General features: G+C 42.2%; 1 protein-coding gene across 36 annotated transcripts in view; it reads left to right on the top strand.

Moving 5' to 3' along the window:
- The window catches only part of ARVCF (ARVCF delta catenin family member), a 249,299-nt gene that overhangs the window by 181,046 nt on the left and 44,346 nt on the right, over window positions 1-23,907 (top strand). For 26 of the 36 annotated variants that reach the window (XM_085592675.1, XM_085592682.1, XM_085592674.1 and 23 more), the window contains 4 exons: window positions 4,261-4,444; window positions 17,339-17,456; window positions 18,700-18,871; window positions 21,151-21,168. In XM_085592675.1, the coding sequence (XP_085448801.1) occupies window positions 4,261-4,444; window positions 17,339-17,456; window positions 18,700-18,871; window positions 21,151-21,168 (492 nt within the window). The remainder of the gene's footprint in view (window positions 1-4,260; window positions 4,445-17,338; window positions 17,457-18,699; window positions 18,872-21,150; window positions 21,169-23,907) is intronic. The other 10 variants (XM_085592683.1, XM_021544516.3, XM_085592686.1 and 7 more) reach the window with 1 other exon arrangement.

Genomic DNA, 23,907 nt, shown 5'->3' with positions numbered 1-23,907 from the left:
GGAGGTACCTGGGTCACACAGTAGGACACCCTGTTTGAATCAGGGCTTTCAGGCAAAAGAGACCGTGGTTCCCATCTAATGGGAGAGTCAGTCCTTGACAGCTCCATGCCTTCTCCTTTGCTTGATCTGATGCAGCAGCCACAGCTGGGTCTGGTCAGTGTGATACTGGAGTGGGGAAGAAGCCACGCCAGTGAGTTACAAACACCCAAGAGGGGGATGCAGCATCGAGGGAGAAATCAGATGTGTGGCATCAGTGCTGAGCGAGTGAGTCTGGCTGTGCTGGGAGTGTGTTCCCTTGAGCACTTCCCAGGATACACACTTGGAGAAATCAGACAACTGTTTTGACATGAAATTTTGGAAGCAGGCAGAGTGTACTGATACACCACTGCTGCCAGATTAAGCCAGTCTGTAGATTTTTTTCTTACAGATAGCACTGGTTTTAGCAGAATTTGGAAAACTTCTTTGACTTAGTACCATTGCTGTTTTACCAGGTGTTCTTGACATAGCTGCACTTGACAAACAGCACTAAACATTATGATCCCTCAAGGTCAGGCATCTGTGAAGTGTGCAAAAACTGCCTTCTAAACTCAAAGATACGTTCATAAAATACCACAGATCTCACTTCTCTATCTTTCTGGAATGTGGAGTTACAAAATGTTTCCTAGGTACTGCACTGGGAAAAGCTTGAGTTAAGTGTTAGAGTGACCATAAGTAAATCAGGAGTAGAGTTGTGTTGAGAAATACTCCATAAAATTCTTCCTTCATTTCTTGCTAGGCTTGTAGCTGTGCTGCTGTACTCTCAGTGGATCATTTTCTTGAGAAAAAGAGAGAAATGAGGATTAAGCTGATAAGGAATTAAATCTGTTCTGATTGGGAAAGCTACAAAAGTTTTATCTTGAGTGATAAGGTTTTTGTGGAGGAAATGTTCCCATCAGATATGCAAGACCAAAATTCTATTACATTCTTTGAAAAGCAATCAGAAATTGGTAGCTTTAATGAATAATTTTGTTCTTTGTGAGAACGTTGGAGTAATTTTGTTGTTTAATGACATTGCACTGATTTTAAGTAGTGCAGGACGTGATTCTTCAAATTGGTTATAATTGAAAAATGATTGACCTTCAAAATTCTCTGCAGATGAAATATTTTGATCTAATGCTCAAATAGGAACTTGCAGATAAATCAGCTGGCTCAGAACTCCCAGCTCTGGGCACTGATGTGTGCTGAGGTCCTGTCAGCTGCTCAGACCTGGAGTCCTCTTTGGAGAAGTGCCCTGTTCTCTTCAGCTTGCTGATCTCAGATGAGCTTTCTCCTTCCATTTGCTATTCCAGGGTTCTCAGAAGAAGGTCCTTGTCCATGGTTTGTTCTGTCACACACCAGCTCAGCTGGTTCTCAACTTGACCACTGCTGAAAGGAGCACAGCTCCAGTCTTCAGGACTTTGATACAAACAAGCCTATCAAACAAATGCCCCCCAGACCAACATGCCACAAGAATTCCTCAGGGAATATATTGCAGTGTGCTTATATTTCCAAGTGACAAACTATCTGGTATGGACCACAGAAAAGGAATTAAACAGCTTCTAGTTTCTTGGTGATGTTGGATTTTTTTGAAATAAAAGCTTGTAGTTATTTCCCCTGCTTAGTATGTTGAAAAATCAGGGCTGATGGTTGAAGCTACAAGTACATAAGTACATTACTCACAATATTTATGAATAAAAAATTGCTAGTCATCATGTTCATCTTCTGAAGAGCAATATTTCATCTTTCGGTAGTCCTAAAACTCATGCAGTCTATGGTCAAGGACAAGACTTGTAGTGAAAGTGCATGGAAAATTTAGGTAACTTCATTCACCTTGCACTGCTGGGCTAGTGACATGATTTCTCCTGAATGCTGTTCATTTCAACTGATTAGAGTTTTAAAAACAGTGTTTCCAGCTTGTTGAAACATTAGTGTGTTAGGCCAATAGTAACAGGGAGTGATATTTAAGATGGATGTCAAATTTACAGCAGTTTTTCCCTCTTATTTTTTTCTGTACTGCTAAATGCTACAGTTGGATCTGAATTTGTCCCCTTAACCTAAAGTCTGTCACTATCGGTGACCTTTCCATAGACTTTATTTGCTCTAGAGCAAAAAGGATGCTTGGATTTAGAGGTCTTTGTTTCATAATTTTGAATAAGAAAAATGTACTGTCTGTGTGTTTATTTTCTATATCCTTTCTTGTGAAATATTTTCCCCATGAAAATATGAAGTCAGTGTTCAACCTGAAATCGTTTCTCTGTCTTTGGAACCACAGGACTCCCTCACATCTATTTATTTTGTGCTACATTTATTTTAAGTGCTGTGCATTTTCCCTCACTAACTGCTGTTCAGAAGAGGGGTTCTTTTGGATTTCCTTATGCAACTATCAAGGAGAATATTATAGATATAAGTGCTTTGACCTTTTGAATAATTTGAAGAGTTTGCATTAATTTTTTTTAATAGTAAGGCTGTCTTTTATTCTTCTTCTGTTTATTGTTTTGTATGAAAGATTGTAGAGATGGGAGGCAGGTGAGAAATTGAAAGCTTGTAAAATGCTGGGGGGGCTTTTATCAAAGAAGGTGGGGGAAAGGTTCTGTGTAATTCCAGTTCCCTTTGTCTGGTAGTCAGTCACAGAGATTTACAGTCAAATTGTGTTTGCCCTAAAGAGTTCATTGCATAAGATACAGCCAGCCCCTTAATAAAAGTTCTGTGTATGTAGAGGAGCTGCTTCCATAGGGGCAGGTGGTTCTCTTGGTCAGGGTGGGGTTACAGCATTAAAGCTGGTGATGGATGGGCAGGTTGCTGCTGCAATCCAGTTGGAATTCTATTGAATCCACAGATGCATTTAGTCTCTTGAAATAACCTCTGGTGAATGAGTATATGGGAAGAGTTTGGAGGTGGTGATTTTATTTTACAAGCTGTGGTTGAAGTTATTGAAGTCTAGACACAAATCTCTAAGTCTTGAAACAAGCAAAAGGTTTTAGCACTGGAAAACTTTTAATTCAATCCTGTAATACTAGAGCTCTTGGAAATTTTGAAGGCATTCTTGACTTTTTACTTCTATGTCTGCCTTGTTCTTCTTAAGCAGTGAAATTTGCCTTTGTAGTTCCACTCTAGAGGTAACAGGTTACATCAGTGTTCCAGGAAAGATTGAAAGGGGCTGAAACAAAAGGTTGCACTTCTGTTGTTCTGTTGTGTTTTTTAGATGTATATAAAATGAGGTAGAGATTTACAGTTTGCACTGTAATCTGCACAAGTCCATAGTGGTTGTAACACAGGGAGCCTCAGGTTGATATTCCATCAGTTTAGGAAAGATTCCTTGTGTGTTTTGGAGGATCTGGGTTTTCTGTTTGGGCTGTCTGAAAATTTTGCTGGAACTCGCACTTTTCCTTGGAGACCAAAAGCGTGTGTCTGGCTCCCTCCAAGTGTTGTTACTGACAACTCTCAGATGTACCAGGCTGGGTCTATGCAGAAACTCTCTCTGAAGTGAGCATTCTGTTTCAGTCCTGCTCTTATGAGTAATAACTATCAGGACACTGTTACAGGTCTGCTGGGAGGCTGTATCACTTATCTAACACTGGATATTTTGCAGCTATAACGCTGTTGTTCTGTTACTCGGTTTTGATGTTTGACTTCTGTCTACTTTGGCTCATAATTGAGTTAAAAATGAAAAGACAGTGGAGTTCTGGTTTCCAGCTTCTTCAAGAAATCATATGTTTTTGTGGCACCAGGAGATTTGAACACAGATATTGCTTGTGACAGGAAAATGAGAAAATAAATAATAGAAAGGAGACTTGAATGAAATATTATCTTGTGCCGAAGATAAGCATAAGATCAGTGATCCTCCAGAAATTCATCTCTCCTAGGACTTGCTCGATATACTTTGCTTCACTGGATGAATTTTTACTTTTTGAGGCATAGTTAGACTTGAAAGTGTAACACAGTTTGCATACAGCAGAAAAATCCTATTAATTTCCAGTAGTACGTCACTTTTATGTACTCTGTGTAGGGCTTGATGAGTTCAACAATATCCATGTCTTGATAAAAGTGCTTCCGTGCTTTGTTGAAGAAGCTGTGGGATTTTCCCTAAGCTGGTTCTGGTCTGGCATCTCATCACATTGCTTTGCCTTCTTGTTTAGTTTTATGATTTAACATTCAGGCGCTTCCCTGTGAATCCTGTGATTCTATTTACCCTTCAGATTTAATATAGTTGTTATACGCTGGTTATTTAATAATCCCCTGCAGGCACCCTGTGGAATTTATCCTCCTACGAGCCCCTGAAGATGGTCATCATCAACCATGGTCTGCAGACGCTGACCAACGAGGTGATCATCCCGCACTCGGGCTGGGAGAGCGAGCCCAACGAGGACTCGAAGCCGCGCGACGCCGAGTGGACCACGGTCTTCAAGAACACCTCCGGCTGCTTGCGGTAAGGCTCGGCTGTGGGTTTTTCCCCCATCGTTTCTTGGGGTTTTTAGTGAAGAATTTGAGCTACTGACTATAGAAGATTCTAAATGTTCCTTCTGAAATTCCTTGCAAAGGAGCCTTTTCTGGTTTCATACTGTGTTTGCGATTCTGAAAGTACCTTGAGAGCGGGACAGTTCATGCTAAAAGCTGGAATCAGGAGGAGTCCTAATGCACTCTGAAGAACCAATGTTCTCTAAACTCAGTGGGCCTCATTTTGCTTTTCTTTTGAGAAAAAATACTTTCTCTCAGTTTAGATTCTTCAACTTTGTGAAGAAGTCAGTTTGAATAGAACTAAAAAAGATTTGTCACTATTCCTCCTCTTGTTCTTAAATGTACTCCTGTCAGATTTCTACTGATTAATGCATCTTCAGAAGTTGATTCATTTCTGTTTCTGGGCTTGTGGTCTCTAAATTGGAATAACTATTCCCTCAAGTAACTTCAAAAATGAAGAAAGTAATGAAAAGTGTTCTGGAAAAGCCCATTACTGAAATTATTTGCAGTCCCACTGGAAGCTGAGGTCCTTTAAGCAGACTCCAGACATCATAAGTTTTTACTTACTAGTGTCTCATTTCTAAGGGTGTTCTGCAAGAGGAAATTAGTCATGGTGAGGGAATAAAAGGATTATCTCAATGAATATGAGATTTTCCAGTAAGTATAGACAATAAATTAGTCATTAGTAGACTAGCCTAACCCACATCATAAAATTTTATTAGTATGTGGATCCACTTGAACTTCTGTACTCCAGGGTATCTCTTGGTTTGTTGATCGATTGCGTTTGGGTTTTTGTTTTGTTTTTGTTTTTTTTTTTTTTTTTTTTGTTTTTTTTTTTTTTTTAATTGTATTTTATTTTTAAAGTAATGCACTGGTTTTACAGGAAACTCGAAAACTTGTACCCTTTTGGCCATTGTATTCTTAAAGCCTATGGAGAAGGATGTGAAACATAGTACTGAGATGTTAGAGAATTTAAACTTCTGGTATTTCAAAGTGGTCCTGATGCAACCTGAAATGCATGAGGTGACACCCAGTGAATGGTGGCTGTTTCTGCTATTGGAGGGGGAAATGGCTTTCAGTCCTCTCATCTCTGGTTTCTGCTGTCACAGTCAGGAGGGACTTAGTGCTTCCTTGTGGAAAACTTGAAGCTTCCATCAGATGTGAGGTGAGGCGATCTCATGGTTGACTGGGGCTGCCTAAGGTAGATGGGGATGTGAGAGCAGGGAAAGGTAATCTGGAAAGGGTAATCTGTCCCTGTCTGTGCTGAGCCATGGAGACAGTTCCTCTTGCACAGATACTGAGAACTGCCCTGCTGTCTTCTCACTTCATGCAGTGAGGTGAGTGCAGGAGCAGGTGGGTGTGAGCTGCCTTTCAGCCGATGGTGCTTCCCGTTCCCATGTCAGGGATATTACACACATTGTTTGTGGAGCACTTCCAGATTAGGTGTCTAAATGGACATATCAAAAGTAATTAACATTAAAACTGTTGGCAATTTTTTTGTGTTGTGTGCTGAAATCCTGTGCAGCTCATCTTTAAAAGCAACAGCAAGATGTGATAGTTAACACCAACAGGGAATAAATTGTTGCAGCCATCTGTCTGACAGACATCAGTGTTTAAGAAACCCTTTGCCTACACTTCTCTCATTGACACAGTAGCTGGTCCTAAAAATTCAATTTTCCACGAATGAGCTTATTGCAGACTGCAAACTGTTCACCAGTTTGATATTTAATTGGGAGATTAGGCCTCTTGATTATGTGCCAGCCTCCCTTTGTCCCCTTTGGAAGTGAGCCTCAGGTGTGAGCTGCATTGTCTCCCAAAATAACTGGAACAATCTCCGAGCTTCTGAGGTTTCAGGTGTCCTTGCAGTTTGGGTATCTAAGCAGAAGAGAGGCATTGTGCATCAGCATGGCATTCGTTTCAGTATCGTTTTTCGGTTAATGAAGTTTATCAACAGATGTGGGCGAGTTTGTTCCAAACTCAGTGATTCACAGCATGAACTGCCGGTTAATTATTACTTGCCTTTTTTTTTTTAACACTGCTTATTCATTTTTACTTTGTTCTTAATCTAGGTTTCTCCTTTGATAATGTGGAGCCATGGAAACACTCATTTCAAAATAATTAAAAACAAGTAATTATAAAAACCCACACTACAATTATTTAGCTTTACCTCTTCTTCAATTCCTGGTCCATCCCACTTTCCTTCCCAGTCTTACCCATTTTCTCCTGTGTAACCTGTGTCTCTCCCTCCTCACTTTGGGGGTTCAGGTGCTGCTGTGTGTGCAGGTCTGAGTAGGTCAGGGTGATCTGTGCAGTCACCTTGGCCCAGTGCCTCAGGGTGGATTAAGAGCTGCATCAACAGCAGGGGTAGTGTGGTGTGGCAGGCATGTGTGGGATGGAGGGATGCTTCAGCTGCAGGGTCAGTAACTGGGGCCAATACCTGAGCAAAGATCTGTACCCGCACCAGGGCTGATAAGATAAGAGCCATGATCCCTGCACTCTGCCCCTGGCTGGAGCTGAGGTGGCTTTCTGGCTTTCTGTAGCCCTGATTTACCCACTTGCTGAAGTAACAAAATTCCCACTGTGATGCTGGGTTCTGGTTTTGGTTTGTGTGGCCACAGAACTTGCACCCAGCAGTGGACCTGCTCTTTATCTGTGTCTGATACTGAAAAACATTGGACCTGGTCATTTACGAGCTGGAAATCAGAGAAGCTGCTCACAGTTTGTCATCAGAAAAGCAATTCAAGAAAGCTGCTTTGCCATGTTATTTCTTTCTGGGATTACCTGGGACACTCAGAGGTGCCCACTCCAGGCTACTGTAGCTGACTGCACACACAGAGAGCCAGTGGGAATCCAAGGAGGAAAAGGCCACTGGCGAAGGTCTGTGTTGAGTGTTGTTTATTTAAAGGTCAGGCCCTCTCCTGTGATAGTGCCCACTGTAGGGATATTTTGAATCCTGGTATCATCTGGAACACAGCTGATGGGTTCTGTGTGCCATCTCACTCTGCACTTGACTTGCCAGAAATGGTTCAAAGAAATGTTTGGGGAAATCCTTTGGAAATTGGCAGTACATCCAATTTGCAAAGTATGATCTGATAATGAAATTTATTGGATGTTCTTTTATAATCTTGACCACTGAAGTTTCCACAAACTAGTGCAGGTGATGATAATTTTGTCTTCATTCTTATCCTGAGATCAGGAAAAAGATGCTTCCCCTTACATTGCTGCGTTTCTAAGGGTACACACAATGTGATGAATAGATCTGCAATATCCATAATCACTTTACTGCTGCAAATGGTCACTAGCCTTATGAGGGATGCTGCCCTGGGTGTCATTTTATAAAACAGAGCTATTCTTGCTGAAGCTGATAAAAGAAACATGTATGGTAGAAATCTGTAAAGGAACAGTAGAAGACAAAGCAAAGTGGATTTTTGGTTATGAAGCAGTAAGACTGGGGAAGAAGTAAGGAAGACATTTGCTTACCATAGGAGACTCATTAAGTATGCACAGATGTTCCTTCATTTCATTTACAATGCAAGTTTTATGTCTTCACATTGTATTTTATTCTTTTAGGTATGTGGAGAATGTTTCTTCTACTTACTGCCTTTTTTTTTTTTTTTTCCCTTTAAACACTTAAATCCATACTGGGATTTGCAATCCAGAAGCATTTGTCTTCAAATTGCTCTCCTGGTGAAATAATGGAATTATTTGGTGCATCTTCATGGGGCCATTTCATGATCCTTCCTACAACTTTAACCCAGACACTGAGGTGCTTCAAGAGAAGAGCATGAATTGAGCTCTTGTAGAAAAGATGGATCTGTGGTTCATGAACACCCAGGCAGTACCAGAGACCTTCCTGGGTCCCCTGGCTTCTCCTAAGGTGCTTCCCTGTTTTACATGGAAATTGCTGCATCTGTGGGTCAGAGCAGTGTTGCAGTCATATCATCTTGTTAGTTGTCTGTGGAGATAACCACCATGATTCCTAGTTCTCTGGAAGCAGAAAGGATTTTAATCATTTAAAAATTAAATTCATTCTGGTCTTAATTGCTGGTTTCTGCCTAATTACTTTTAATTCTCTCCTGGATTTTTTCACTTACAAGAGGACAGAGTAGAACTTAGTTCCTAAATTGCCAACTTTCTAGCCTGATTTCTGTGCTAAACTGACCTGCTGTCAACAAATGTTAAATGAATTCATTTGCATAGCAAACAGATGCAAAGTGCTCCTTTTTCCAGGGGTACCATCTGTAGTTGCAGCGTTTCTTGTCAGTTCTCCAAGTACACAGAAATTCGCGTTCACAAATATCCTCAGGGTTCAGAGCCCTGGCCGAGGTGTATGAACACAAACAAACTGCACCCACCTGACTTCCCCTAAAAACACACATTCTTCAGCTGGAGATTGCACATAACAGCTTGTCCAACATCAGCCCCTGAGAAGGGAAGGGACAGCCTGGTGGCTGGAGCTGTACCAGGAGACTTGAGAAGTGTGGATTTATTTGCTGGTGTGCTGGTGCACTGACATAATTACAGGCAAGATTAATGGTATAAACCTTTTTGTGGTCTAATTTTTAATAGCCCTGTCTCCTTCTGGCTTTGATGAGGTTCAGGCTGCTAAGTGCCTTAGGGGATCTAGATTTCACTGATCTTCACTCTTCCATCTTTAATGTGGGACTGGCACCTCAGTATGTACCTTCCTCTGAAGTTGCTGTAAATACCAGCGGTTCAAGGATTTTGAAATGGTTCATCCTACATACATCAGCTGGGAATAAACAACTCCTATAGGTGTAAATTAAGGGTTTGGTCCCATGGAATCAACACCTGAGAGGTTTGGTGAATGTGAGATACGATGTTCAAAGACATGGTATAAGGACTCAGGGAATTCAGAGCCAGAAACACACTCCACCAGGTTGAGAAATGATGTAAAAGTATCTTCAGGCCCCTCTTAGGTACTTCAGAGAAAAGGTGACTGCAAGAGCTTGATGGTAAATCGGTAATACTTGGGATGTGTCAAATTATTTTTGTATGCAAATGTTTTGAGCCTTTTTCTGAGGAGGACAGAGCATTATGGTACATGCCCGTGCATCTTGTCCTGCAGGTGTCACTTGCAGTGTTTCATAGGTAACACTGCCTCATATGTTTATATATTAGCAACATGTGTGTGTACCCAGACATGTCCTGCACGCATGGTTTGTAGCTGGAGTGTGGGTGTGTCTGTGAGGCACGTGAGGTAAAGGTTTGTCAAGCAACGTGTGGTCTTGTTTGGGCAGAAAAGGTCTCTCTCTTTGCCCCCAAAAACACTTATTAAGTGTATCAGTGATGCTTTATCTTCCCATCTCTATGTGCTGAATTTGAGGAACAAAAAGAAGTAAGGTCATCAAAACCAGGTTCTTACACCCTCCTTTCTTATAAATGATTAATGTGTGGCTTTTCTCTGAAGAAGAGTGCCTGGGAATTAGAGCTTTCAAAATGCATTACTTTCAAGCTCTATTCATCTTTAGATTCTGCAGGCATGATAATAGTATGTGGTGGCAGTCACCTAATATTTGTCCTGTGTGCACTCATACACTGGAGGCAGCCTTCATCTCCAGCTGGCTGAGGTGAGAAGGCACTGGAGTGCCAGTCTGTGACCTGGGAGTGCAGCTGCTGCAGAGCAGGGTGCAGGAGGTGAGGCTCAGGTGATGCTGCTGTGGTGCTGCCACATGAGCTGCCCTCGGTGTCAAGGGAGCTTTGCTCACTGAAGAATGGCACAACAGGGAAGGTAGAAACTAAAGGCTGGCACCTGAAAACTCACATTTCCGTCTTTTTTATCACCAGCAATTTTGCATTAGTACAGAGCCCTCCTCGGCAGCTACACTTCTCCAAAATCCAAAAAAGGGTCTTCAACAAAGTCATTTGTTTGGCATTCACTCTTAGTGTATTCTTGTATCCTAGTTCAAGTAGTGCTTTCCTATGCTGTGCAGGGCAGTTATTTAAGCAGGATCACCTGCAGAGGACTCCTCCCAAAGGTTAATGCCTCACTGTACCACCCAGGGGAGCTGAGGGCAGATGCTGCCATCTCTGTCCTCTGCTCGTGTTGTGTTCACAGTGGGTGCTGTGGAAGATTGATGCTCCAGGTACTGGAGCTAAGGTACTGTCAGTCTTTTGGTATGCAGCAGGTGCTTTTGAAGTGAACTTTGGGAGGAGGAAGAGTTACAGAAAGAGATAAAAATGGAACAAAAATTTGCCTGTGCATCCTCACTTTAGAGGCAGCAAGTAGCACAAAAAGGGAGACGCTTATCTGCCCAACCCAGACTGGAAAAAATCAACTCAAATTAAAAACCCACACAAAAGAGAGGAGTGAGCAAAGGCAGTTTCTTAATTAGCTTACTGATACTGTGCAGGATCACAGCATATGGCTGTCCTGGGGCTTATATGATGAGCAGAGCGTTTAATTCGTGCTAGTAAGGAGCTGTTAGGGTTCCTCCTGACAGTTCCTGATGTTTAGCTTGTAATATAAATAAATTATGCATAGATTTTAGCAGTGGAGACATAACCTAGTTACATGCAATCTTAATGCTTTACAATCATATCTTGAGGTATAAATTTAAAGTTGTGCACTTGCTTACTGCCTTTTGTCATTACTTAGGAATGAACCTAGGTCCCTCTTCCCTTGGCTGGCAGGAGAGGGAATCTACAAAAATGTTTCTTGCTGTGGTGGGGTGAAGAGCAGGACTGCAGCAAAGCTCCCTGCAGTCATTCTGATGGATGTAGTCTGCTTTGGAAGGCTTGTAAGCCCTGATCCTTTGTTAGATTAGTACCACCTCCTTTCTGTATTTTTGAGATTCTTTGTCATGGCAGCAAGCATGTGTGATAAAGCAAGCAGAGTCCCTTGGCCTTTCCTCCAGGAAGAGACTGGAATAATTTGGAAACTAAATAGCTGCTGGGCATGGTGGAATTCTCATGCAGTGTGTTTCTGCATCCTTTTGCATACAGGAGAGCAAGCTAAGGCTCTCCAAGTAGGTCATGCAGGAGGTAACCAGTCAGCATTTTACTGAAAAGGCATTACAAGGTGTTCTGGATATAAAATGCCACCAATAGCGAGGTACAGCTGTAGAGTCCATCCTTTGTTAAACCATACCCTTGAACTCTAGCCTGTTTCAGAGAGCTCCTGCAGGCAGTGCAGACATGGATATGAGGTGTGACAGGGTGCCCTGTAGATCTCTTCCTCTGTGCCACTGTTGCTGGAGCACAGACTAAGCTTGTGAAACCCTTTTTCAGGGGTGGCTTTTGCTATGTCCTCTCAAGCATTTGATCAACTAAACAAAACCAGCCACTTCATTTAAATAGGTGGAAGGATTTGCATGCAAAGAAACTGGGGCTGCTCTGCTGCTTCTCTCTTGGGTGTAACTGGTCAGTGAATGTTGGAGTGGAGCAGCAGTGTCCAGTGGGATCCCAGGTCTGAACAACTACTACCCAGCTGCTCCCTGCCTAAATCAACATCTGTAGAGCTCCTCTGGCTTTCTGTGCATTTCCTTTGGACTTTGGCTTATTTCTGCTTTCTTTACCATATTCTCTGCTGGGTTTCTGATTGAGCTCTCTGCTGCCAAACTGCATTGTGCTGTACAGAGTCCTCTGACTAGGGCTGCCTGGATCACGCTATCTTCATGTCACAGGCAGCTTCTTTCTTTTTCTCTCTTGTTTTCAGAACAATGAACTTTAATACCAATTAAACTTTCTGGTACTTGATGTGAACTGAAGTATGGAATCCATTCAATTTCTGCATGAAATGATGGAATGATTTTTAAATATTGTATATTCCTCCTTTGAGACATAGTGGGCCTAGATATACACTCGGAAATAGAGTTCATTTGCTACAGCTATTATTGATCTATCTCCTTTGGCTGGCATCCAAATAAAAATTTCTTTATTGTGAAGCAGTGTGTGGGTGTGGAAGGGTGCTTGTATAGCAAGGGTTCTGTGTGCCAGAATAGGTGAACAGAACAACAAATATATTTTAAGCTAGACTTGTGAGAAGCAGTCTTTTATCAGTATGCAAAACTCAAGTGTCTGGACAGCAAAGCATCAGTGGTGGTGCTGGTCAGAGTCTAGCAAGGGGCTGGAAAGAGCTCATTGCTGTCTTGGCTTCAACTCTCAGCTGTGAATTTTCCAGGGAAAGGTGGAAGTGTTACTAAGAGGATGTCTTAAATATTTCCAGTTCAACTTCCTATTTATAGAAAAAGCAAAGTCTCCAAGCTGTTGCCTTTGTTCCCAGCTAGATCTCTAAACAAAGTGCTTTTGACACCTGCTGAACTAAAGCAGGAGGGTAAGTGTTCAGTAACACTCCAGCCTTGGCTTCATCTGCAGCACTGTGGGATAGCATCTGATGGTGCTCTCCAGCCAAGTGACAGACACAACAGTCCTGGAAATACTAGTTTTAATTTTCAGAGCTTGAAGGTGTCTGCCTTTTTTTCAAGTTTCTCGTCACCATTAAAAAGAAAACAATCCAAAAGCTCTCCACATCTCCATTGTCTGTTGGATTATTAGGGATAGCACAGAGGGGCACTGCCACATGATTGCATTGAAAGAGTGCAAGTTAAATACCCTGTATTTAATTACTTTTAAGTCTTTTTTCTTGAAGATAATTCTGGTGTGTGGCACAGAGTAGTAGCAGCTCACCTCTCCTAGGGGTGATGAATGCCAGCTCTGTTCTGCAGATGTAAATGTAGGATTCAGAATTGCATATTATTAAGGCAACTCTTTGGTGATAATGATAACTTTATCTAAGGCGTGAACAGATCTCTCAGCACACTCGCCCCCATTCTCTGAAGTCTTTAATAGCAACAGACTGCATTCCTAGCCTGATGAGTTTCTATGCTGGTAGGTATTTACTTTTATTTGACATTTACTTAGTGCTTCTTTGTTTTGTTGTTTTGGTTTTTTTTCCCCAGGGAAAGCATATATTGCAACATCCTTACGAACTCTCTTTCACTAGTTCTGACCACAGTCTGTACTCCCCTAAGAATTTAAGGAAGAATCCAGGTTGCTTTTTCTAGCTAAAGGCTGGAGATTCAAAATCTCTGAAATGAGATTTGTACTTTACTGCTTTATGTAAAATCAGTCATCCAATTGGTTTCTTTCCTATGTACCTGAAGTCACATGGGCAATAATTCTGTGTTTTGTTTCTAGAATTGTTCTTCAGACTCTTACAGGAAGCGCACTGAGGGTTCCTATTACCCTTTGCATTGTGGCATAAGAAAGACACTTCTGTTTTTAAAATACATTTGTCATTTAATGGCCTCTTGGAAAAGTATTGAAAAGCAAGAAAGTCAGGGAAAGCAGCAGAGACTTTCCTGGGGGTGAAGAGACAGGGCAAGTGAGCAGAGCACTGGGGATGAATGGCAGGTCTCATTTTTCACTGGTTTGTGTAAAAATAGTTTGAGTAGTTCCCCCTCACCATTCCCACCCTTCTCAGTGGGCAATCAACTTTATTTTCATTTATAACAGAATATTTGCCCGTCATCAGTGCTTCAAAAGCCCTGTGGAGTTGTTCAAACTTCAATAAGTAGCTTCAACTTATTTCCACAGAGGTTCTTGATATTAATTTGCCCCAGGAAGCAAGTCAGTGAGGTCATTTGTTTAACTGCAAGATCTTCTGGCCATTCCAGGTCCTGCATGGCAGATTCTGTCTCCTAAGTAACAGACTTTGCAGCACCTCAGCTGGGGTCTCAGCTGCCTTTCTCCTTGGTGTCTTGTGTGAAGCCCTCCATCCCCTGAATAATTACTTCTGGTGTATAGCAGTACTTGTCTAATGTGTAGGAAAGTTAAATGAAAAGCAAAGCTCTCTCTACTTTCTCCTAGTCTGGATGCCATATGTTACCTCTCCCCGAGTTTCTGGCCTGGGTGAGGCTCTGCATTCCTTCTGTGGAGTGTTGCCCTGTGTAAAGGGACTGCAAATCCTCTGTTAAACGCTGGAATCACTCATGTTTATTGATTTCCATCACTCTTGGAAGAAGGGTGTTCAGAATCCTTGCTTTGAAAGCTTCCTTTGGACAATGGTTTGGTTACATCTTTCATTCCATCACATTTAACAGATACAAGATGCAGAGCAATCCCAGTGCAGATGTGAAATGGGAAGAGATTTTTCCAGGCTTCTGTCAGTTATCAGGTTGATTATTCCATGGCAGATTCTGTCCTTTTCCATGATCAGTTCCAGCAGTACCTCTTCTGTTCGTGTCATCCCTTTTGTTTTCATGCTCCAACCCCTCCTGAAGACCCAAGATGAATTTGAGCAATGACAACAAGGTGATGCTTTTCAAGGAGGTGGATGGTAGAGTCTTAAGGCCACGGCAGAAATGCAGCCTGGCATTTTCCTGGGTTGCATGGAATTGTGAAGGTGTCTTTGGATCATGGAAACCAAACCTGGCAGCACTTCTCATGGGATGGTCAGATAAGAACTTAGTCAGAGCATACTGTCATCGATTTCATAACCTTAGTTGAGAGCTTAGAGAAGTCTGGCATGGATCTGAAATGCAAATAATTCCATGGGGTTTGGGAGATCTTCATTGCCTTTTGCAGTGTTGGAGCAGCAGGAGGAGCAGTCTCATGATGCAGATGCTGATCTCCCTGGGCTTTGTCTGTTTGAGACTGCTGGGACAAGAGTGGGAGCTGAGCTCTCCTGTAGGTCTGGGGTACAGTTACAGACAAGGAAATGGGGTTTGTTCTTCCATGGTAGATAAATCCCAAGGGCTGCAGGAAGCTCATTACCCAAGGAGGGAGGACTAACAAAATCCCGGGAGTTGTGTATTTATAGAGCAGATGTTTCTGCATGAGATGCTCATAAGGATACATTTTGTGATGTGCTAGTTAAAACATTAAAGCTGCAAAGTTTGATGTCTGGATAACTTAGTCATAGCATTAATTAGCTATTAACTTGATCCTTTAGAGTTTTCATGCTTATTTATGTGTGATATATGTGGGAATTTTTTTCTCGAGGCATTAATTTCCAGTAAATTTTATTGTAGTTGAAGAGGCAGTGGTATCAGCAGGCCACTCTCTTACTGATACAATTTTTTTTTTTTTCAATTATAACCTTATCAATGTCTACCTTGATATTAGCCCCAGTACAGGTCAAGAACTAAGAAAGCAGGATATACAATACTGTGATGCTGTTTGTAACCGAACTGTAAAACATGTGGTACAAGCGTGATAAGCACAAATGAACCAGAAAAAAATTTCCTCTGAATGGGCCATAGGGCAAGGAAGGTGAGAAGGTTGAACTGTTCTGCCTTCAGTCTGCAAGTGTTGCTTGTGAATTCTAACACCCTGAGACTTAATGAGGGAATAAAAAATGTGATACACAGCTCCAGATAAGACCATTTATAGTGCGTTTCTGTCAGCCTGAAGCTTAACAAGTAGTGTTCCACATTAATAGATGTGCTTGAAAGTAGAGTTGCTTTTATTGTTATAACTCCTGAAAGGTATCTCAGAGAATTTGAATTCTAATTTCAGACATAGCATTAAAATCACATTTACATTTTTGATACAAAAGGATTAGTACAATTGGAGATGGGAAAACAGCCTATAGAATTCTCTTCCATCTGTCCTGTGGAATCATTTTAATATCCAGTTTACCTGCCTCTTCATTGCTAGAGGTGAAGCTGTGTTAGGATTTGAGAAAAGAATTTGTTTATCTGTGCATTTCATTTGTGTTCTTAATTGAAAGTTAATGTGCTGTTACAGCAACCAGCTCACAATTATGTACCTCCAGATTTTGAGAGGTCTCTGAGAAAACGTGGATTTTCATAGCTATCCAGTTAACACAGCAGCCTGCCCAGATGACCAGGACATGGGAGGGGACCATGATTGATTTGTTAATTACTTGGAGATTGGCAGTCCCTCTAGTTAAAAGCAAAAACTGACTGCAGGATCCTGATAACAGAAGGTAATGATGGTGTCCTGAGCTTTTGAGAGGTAACCTTACATGGCTTTGTGGGATTCAAAGACCTGAAGGTTGAACAGTTGTCTGTGTTATTGTCAAAATTACTGCATTTCAACTTGGGAGGAGTTTCCATACACGTTTGGTCAGTGAGCACTATTAAGAATAATTTTGTCACTTCATTTTCCCCTAAAGAAAAGGAGGGGATGGGGGGAAAGTAGCACTTGGAAAATCGATTTGGATTTTATTTCTTTTTTGGGTAATGGCAGATTGATGCTTATGCAAGGCTGGGGTATCAGTTTGTGCTCATGGATGAGTGAGGCCAAGTTCAGAGGTCCCCTCGGATAGTTTCTGCAGTCATTGACAAGTGTAACTTTTAGCAGCTCCAAGTAACCTTCCACTCTCTTTCTTGCTTCTTCTACCTGTGCCATTCTCTGGTGCAGAGTTTTGAAAAATTCAAAGCCATGTAAACTGTCATCCTTTCCTTACTAAAAGTGACTGATCCAGACTTTGTAATGAATCTGCTGCACATAGCTGTTTCAGTTTCTGTGGCCATGATACTGCTGAGCAATCTTGTGACTTAGCATGTTTTTCCTAAGGTCGTCAAAGTATCTTTCAGTTTGGAACTGCTGGTTTTGAAATTAAATTTTTGATTTGCATACTGTTTACTCTGCAGACTCCAGCTGGGTTTAAGGTGAGTCCCTGGGCTTGCCAGCAAAACAGAGAATGTTTGTAGGCACCTCTAGTATTATTTTCCCCTTTTTGTTCAGGCTCAGAGAGTTGCAGATGTGCATTGCCCATACTTTACTGAGATTTAGTAGGTTTTTCAGTCTACTTGGCCTCCTAGTTTTTCATCCAAGGTGATGAGTTCTTAATAATTGTAGTATAAATCAATGCATCTTTAACTTTATAGTGAAGGTTACAGGGCTAAATTTTCTTTCAACTCTCTCCTGCCAGGAATGTAAGTTCAGATGGAGCAGAAGCACGCAGAAGACTGAGAGAGTGTGATGGCCTGGTGGATGCCCTCCTTCATGCTCTGCAGTCTGCAGTTGGAAAGAAGGACACGGACAATAAGGTGAATTTCAATATTAGAATATAGTAGATGTTTGCATCAATTTATGCTGAAGTGTTGCACTGGGATCCAACTTCTGTTTGCTGGTATCAGAAGAGGATTATGCTTGCCTTGGAAAGTAGAGTAATTGTCCTGCTCTCATCTCTGGTCTCCGTGGTAGTGCTGATGGGGTATCAGCAGGATGCTGCTGTGTTTGCCTCTATGGCTGATGAGGGGAACAAAGGCTGGTCGCTGAGAGAGGTGAGGAGCCTGGTCCTTTATTGTCAGTGACATTATTGCTATTGTTCTGCATTACTTAATTGGCATTTATAAGTGCAGTCTTCAAATCAGAATTGAGTCCCATTTGCACAAAGCAGCAAAGGAGTCAGTTCCCATTTAAAAACTTTATTCAGCACCATATCTGAAGAATGAAGTGCTTAGCCATTAAGAAATGTCTTCAGACCTGCAGCACTTTCACTCTGGCTTGGTTTTTTTTTGGTGCAGATTTTATTTATGTGTTTTTATCATCATCTCATCTCATGGCACTTAAAAGTGTATTTATATGCATGAGGATCATCATAACTTTAACCTGTTTAAAAAAAGAGCATAGTATTGCTTTAAAACACCAGAAGGCTTGTAAAGCATCGTTATTTTATTGAGTCTCACCATGTGATGGCATGAACAAGGGGGTTACAAAGCCCTGTTACTTAATCAGGTAATTTTGGAAGTGGATTTTGTAACCACCTGGCGGTTTCCATTGCAACCTACGGAGCACTGCTCTTGTCAGAGCCCAATGTGCTGTAGATTAGCTATAACTACAGGACACCGTGTGCATTGAAATCCTCACAAGGCCTAGATTTTGACCCAGAGAAAATTTAATAAAATGGGCCCCTTGGAGACTGTAAATGTTGGAAGAATGAGAGACAGACTTGGATTAAAAGAAGATCCTTATATGATCATTTTCTGCTGTGTGTTTGATCTTTTGGTGAATTGTATTCTTTATGTAAGATCAAGTGGTATTTTTGATTAGAGAGTTTTCATTTTGAATAGATACTATTTATAAAGCACTTCACTTTTGGAAAAATAAAATGGGGTTTAGAAGAAGAATGAACTTTAATTTAAGGGTCTTGACTAAATCTTCCTTAAGAGCTACATGGTTTTCCTGGGACAGGTAGACTTCTTTTTTTAATTTCTCTCTTTGTACAATAGAGTGTTTTGCAGGTAAGAGGGTGTAATACTTCATATGACATAAATTTCTTTTTAACAGTCTGTGGAGAATTGTGTGTGCATCATGCGGAACCTTTCCTATCACGTCCACAAAGAGGTCCCTGGAGCTGATAAGTACCAAGAACTAGATGCTGGTCAGACTACAGGCACAGGAGGCTCCCAGAAGAAGAAGAAAGATGATGCTGGTTGTTTTGGTGGAAAAAAAGCTAAAGGTACGTGTTGCAAAAAGCTCAGAACTAGAAATGGATTTGGGGGTAATGTTGCTGTGCAGTCCTGCTCTTGCAAGCACATTCATCGTGCTTATTTAGGGTGATGCAGTTTGTGGAGTGTTTGCAGTGTCCTGGCATGTGTTTATCTCCTGTGTTGCATAACTATTGGATGTTTGGGATTCTCTTTTCCACATTGCTGTAATTTTATTTGGCTGTAAATAGGAATGCTGCATGCTGACAGGTGACATTTTGCTGTTGGAAAAAGGTGGATGTGCTCTGCCTCTCCTCTGCTTTGCTGTGTTCTTGCATCTGTCACATCTCTGCTCAGTCCTCTTGCCTGGCTGTGTAGCATGTGTGCCCTTCTCAGGAAGCCAAGCCAGCATGGATCCATCCATCCATCCCTGTGCATGGCACTCCTGCCTGTACATCTTCCATGCCTCCAGACTCTCATACGTGAAAACAAACTAAAAGCCTCCCCTCCCATGCAACCAAAACATACAACCTCCCAATTCAGTCACTATTTTAGTAATTTACATTGCAAACACGATTTTGTAGCTTTTAATTGTCAGTCACTTTTAGACCTGTTCTCTCCTCTGGGGCATGAATGTTGCAAATGAGTTTCATTATGAGAGGATTAATAGTCTCAGTAACCCCCCTTCCATGTTTCCTTTACAAGGAGACACTCAAATTATATCCATTTTCTTTATTGTTTTAGAGAAATTACTATTCTAGACTGAATTCTGTTTTCCTGTCTTAGAGAACTGACTAGTCTAGATGAATTCAGAGATAATTAATTCCATTTTCTGTCTAGGCTTCATTCTCCTCATGCATGTGTACACACATCCTGGCCTATTATTTATAGCCAGGTACTAGGAAGGGTTTTGCCCCTAAAGAGCCGATATGGAGTTGTTTGAACACGATGGACTGTGTGCTGCACATTAGTCTTTGACCTGACCTGTGCAAGTTATTAAAATATTACGTGTTTCCATATGTGTTAGGGGAGTCATCACAGTGTGAACTTGCTTTTGCAGACTAGTCTGCCATCAACAGCATTTAAACCGTTTAAAATAAAAAATGGATGGGAATCTTCTAGAGACTGGGGGGAAAACTGAAGCAGTAATTCTACCTGCCTGGCCAGCCTGTTCCCATAGGGAGTGACTGAACCTGTGATACCCTTTGGAAACCTTGCATGTCTGCTGACTCGAGCCTGCTCCCTGCCCCTTGCAGTCCACGTTGTTGCTTTGCTTGAGAGCAACACAGTCAATGGAAACACTTTGAGCCATAAAAGCTCTTGAGTGGCCCGTGGGAGGAGGGTGTTGTGCTGAGGGAGACCTGTCCCCCACCCCCTCGATGGTGGTGACAGGAGCACTCTCAGGTGTGTGTCCCACGCCAGGAGTCTGCCTGGGCCCACCTGGAGATTTCTCTCCTGGGGCTGTGCACCCGGGTACTTCGTGCATCAGCTGAAGCACCACGTCACGTCTTTCTGGGCAAATTGGTCTCAAAATCATCTGATGCTGGGGTGAGCTTGTGGATTGCAGCAAGCAGTGCAGGCACTCAGTGACAGCCTGGGTTTGGCTCTGTGTGTTTGGCAGGAAATGACAATACATTTTAATGTCTTTTTTCCACCTTTTCGCAGTGCTCTTTTGAAAGTGTGGTGTTCCCCAGAGGGAAATCAACTTGTGATAATGCTGAGCTCACAGCTTGTAGGATGTAGATCAGAAGAATAGAGGATTTCAGATGACTGTTGTGTTTAAAAAATAATAGTTAAAATCCATTCATAAATGTGCTTTTAAAATCATAAAGAGAAGCTCCCTTGTCTCGCTGTTAAATTTATGTGGAGACTGTTCTGAACCTACCTTAATTTTCTCAGTCTAGAACTTCAAAATCTGTTCTCGCCTTTCTTGTTCACTTAATCTCACAGTGTTTCCATGTTTATTTTATTTTATTTCATGGTCATTGATCACAGCATTTCAAACACCTCTGCAAAGGGCTAGTCATCCTTCTGTCCCCTCAATTCTGTGAGCACCTTTTCATTTAATAAAAAGAAAAAGAAAAGAAAAAAAAAAAAAACTGTTCAATGAAAGATTGGGGGTTTTAGGAGGAACAAAAGGGAGAACATGAAATACCTTGGTTTGGTTTTTTAATTGATGAAACTTCTGTAGTCTTGTAATACTCAGGTTTTGAACCTGTTGTGTGAAATTCTGCCTCTTTGTGACTGTTCCTTTGTATTTTCTTCATCCTGTAAATTTTTGTTTTCCTTTTGCTGCTTTTCTGGTAATTAGAGGAGTGGTTCAATCAAGGTGAGTCTGCAATACTTTATTTCATCATCACCATAACATGCTTTGTTCGGCTTTCACATGCAAGGCTAAGAGCTGAGATCAAGGTCTTGTTCATCCACCTTCACCTCTGCTCCCCCAGCATCCTCCTGTTCATTTCAGCACACATGGAAAAATCGTCTGAGGGAGCTTTTGCAGTTTGGTCTTTCCATACCACAAATGGAAAACCACAAGGATTTATTCATTCTTGGTGTAAGTGCAGTAGGGGAATTGCTGTGCAGCTGGTCTGCGAATCCCAGGAGAGCAGGAACACCCAGGTGTGGGCTGTGTCACCAGCCCTGTCAGATGGAAGGCTCTGCTGGCTGCTCTGGGGGCTGGAAGGGGCTGTGAGCTGCAGCAGCTTGGGTGTGTGTTCTCAGGGGTGCTTGGTACTTCTGCTTGGGCACGTGCCTGGGCTGCTGCATGCAGCTCTGCTACTGGCACACACAGGAGCTGAAGGAAGCTACCCCAGTACCTGTCTCTGGGAATAGGCTGAGTTTCTCATCCCAGCACAGTAAGTAAAATTGCATCTGGAAGACACACGTCTGAGGCTAAAGCTTCCCTTGGCTGGGAAGTTGATAGGCTGTGGGTGCCTGGGAGACTCCATTACTGAGACTGATTTGGGGGTGAAGACAGGGGCATTTTCAGGTTGTGACACTTGCTTCACATCATGGGTTCTGGAGGGTTGGACCAAAGGAGAAATGTTGGGAAGGAGAAAAAACCAACCAATCAAATTCTAATTGCTCCACCCAACAAATGGTGCTGGGTAGTGTTCTGCAGAACACTGAGTTTAGGAGTGTGAGTGGTGAGGCTGTGGAGGATGGACTTGTTGGCAGAACAGAGCTCAGCCCTTGGATTCTGTTACTCCTTTGTGGCCAGCTCAGTGGCTGTGTTGCTGAGCAGTGGGGAGGATAAGGTGGGATTGTTATGAAGAAGCACTTTTCCTTAACCTTTTATTCCAACCAGAAAGAAAGCATTTGGGAATTAATCCTTCAGCAGCAATGGTCTGTCTTGCACCATGGTTTGATTGTACAGTAAAGCAAGACAACATTTGAGGAAGATCAACAACAACAACATTAGTGGTTAATATTGCTGGATCACACTTCAGAGTCTCTTCTGAATTTTTGACAGATGGAAAATGCTGAAGGTCATATTTTGGTTGTCTATTACATAATGAAAAGTAGCAAGGGGGGAGAGGGGAAGAATTTTAATCCCTCTGTTTCAGAGACTGTAAATTGCATCTTGCACAAGCAAGTCTCATGTCAGGCAATTTTCCCAAGCCAGAGTGCTGTGCCCAGTTGTACAGCCAGGTCTCATAAAACAGGCCTACCAGCAGGCATGTTCAAAACTGTCTCTTGGCAGAGTTTGGAGCTGTGCTTCTCATCTAGCATTGGCTTTTCTCTGACACACCTCAGGCTGGGAAACCTGGAGAACCTGGACATGGGTGGACATTGAAATGTACAAAAACAGATCTTAAACTTCACTCCTACTGCAAGCACAGTTTGTGCTGTGGTTTCAGCATCCCTGTGGTGCACAACCCGATTGTGAAGATCCAGGCAGAGGTGTGCTCCAAACAAATCCCAGCCACATGGGTTGTGTGTGTGTTCACATCCCTGTTGTGAGCAAATGCACAGACTCGAGGGACAGAGCAGGGTGTTCAGAGCTACAGAATCTGGCAGTGATGCTGATTTTCTTGTGTTATCAGGGATGCATGGGAATGGCTGAGAAGGTTTTAATCAGTGGACTCCTGAACTGCTACATTTGGTCACCTTTTTAGAAACTCCCCAGTATTTGTGAAAATGAAATGGGGAAAAAAGGCTGCTGGGGCTCAGATTGAAACCTTTGCTTTCTGGGTGGATTTGGTTTGGAGTGTTCTTGCAGCTTGCTCACCTTGTCTCTGTAGGAAAGCCCTGGAAATACAGGTGCTTGGGGTATTTCCAAACACAATCCATTTGATTAAGTAAGTAATTTGTAGAGTTGAAATCCCCTTGGTGAGAGTTCTGTGTTCTATACTGCTGCCATTGACAAGCAGCTGGCAGCTTTTGCTTTGAACAGATGGGCTTTGGCCTGCAAGGTTGGGAGTTCCTTAGAGGGCCAAGATGCAAACCAGCAGAGGCTCCTCCAAACCAGCCAATGTTTTTTGCTGTCTGGCCCAGGAACAGAGAGACAGCAGCTGAGGAGCCCAGAGCAAAGGTGGAGGGTGCTGTCTTTATGAAAGATGGGTCAGTAAATAGGCAGCTGCTTTGGCATTCCCAGCTCAAAAGTAGCAGCCAACACTGCACTCCCGGACAATTCCTCCTTAATAAGTTGTGCACAGACACAGTGTTTACTAAACACTGCCACTGGGAAGAAGGGAGCTCTTACTGTGCCATCTCAGTTCTGCAGGGCTGGCAGAAGTGCCAAACTAACCTTTAAACTATAGAGAGAACTTTTGAAATGAGTAGTTGTGTCAAGTAAGGTCTGGCTCTCTGAGAACATGTTCTGAGGTTCAAACTATCTAATGACAGAGACATGAAATTTGGGGTCATGTGAAAAAAACAGTTTGTCCTACTTGTAGATAAGATGGAGTCACATTTATGGGTCTGCTTTAAGTCTGTAATCTTCCCTACACTGGCTTCCTTTCTTGAACACTTTTTAATTCCCTCTGCCCTGCTTTTTCCTGTCAATGCCCTAAGGGTCAACAAGGGTTTCCAGCCAGTAACTGGGTTCAGCTGCCATTATGAA

The sequence above is a fragment of the Lonchura striata genome, chromosome 15 (genome assembly GCF_050655825.1).
Source record: "Lonchura striata isolate lonStrDom1 chromosome 15, ASM5065582v1, whole genome shotgun sequence".
In the NCBI taxonomy this organism is placed as follows: domain Eukaryota; kingdom Metazoa; phylum Chordata; class Aves; order Passeriformes; family Estrildidae; genus Lonchura; species Lonchura striata.
This window is presented reverse-complemented; position numbering and strand designations above follow the sequence as displayed.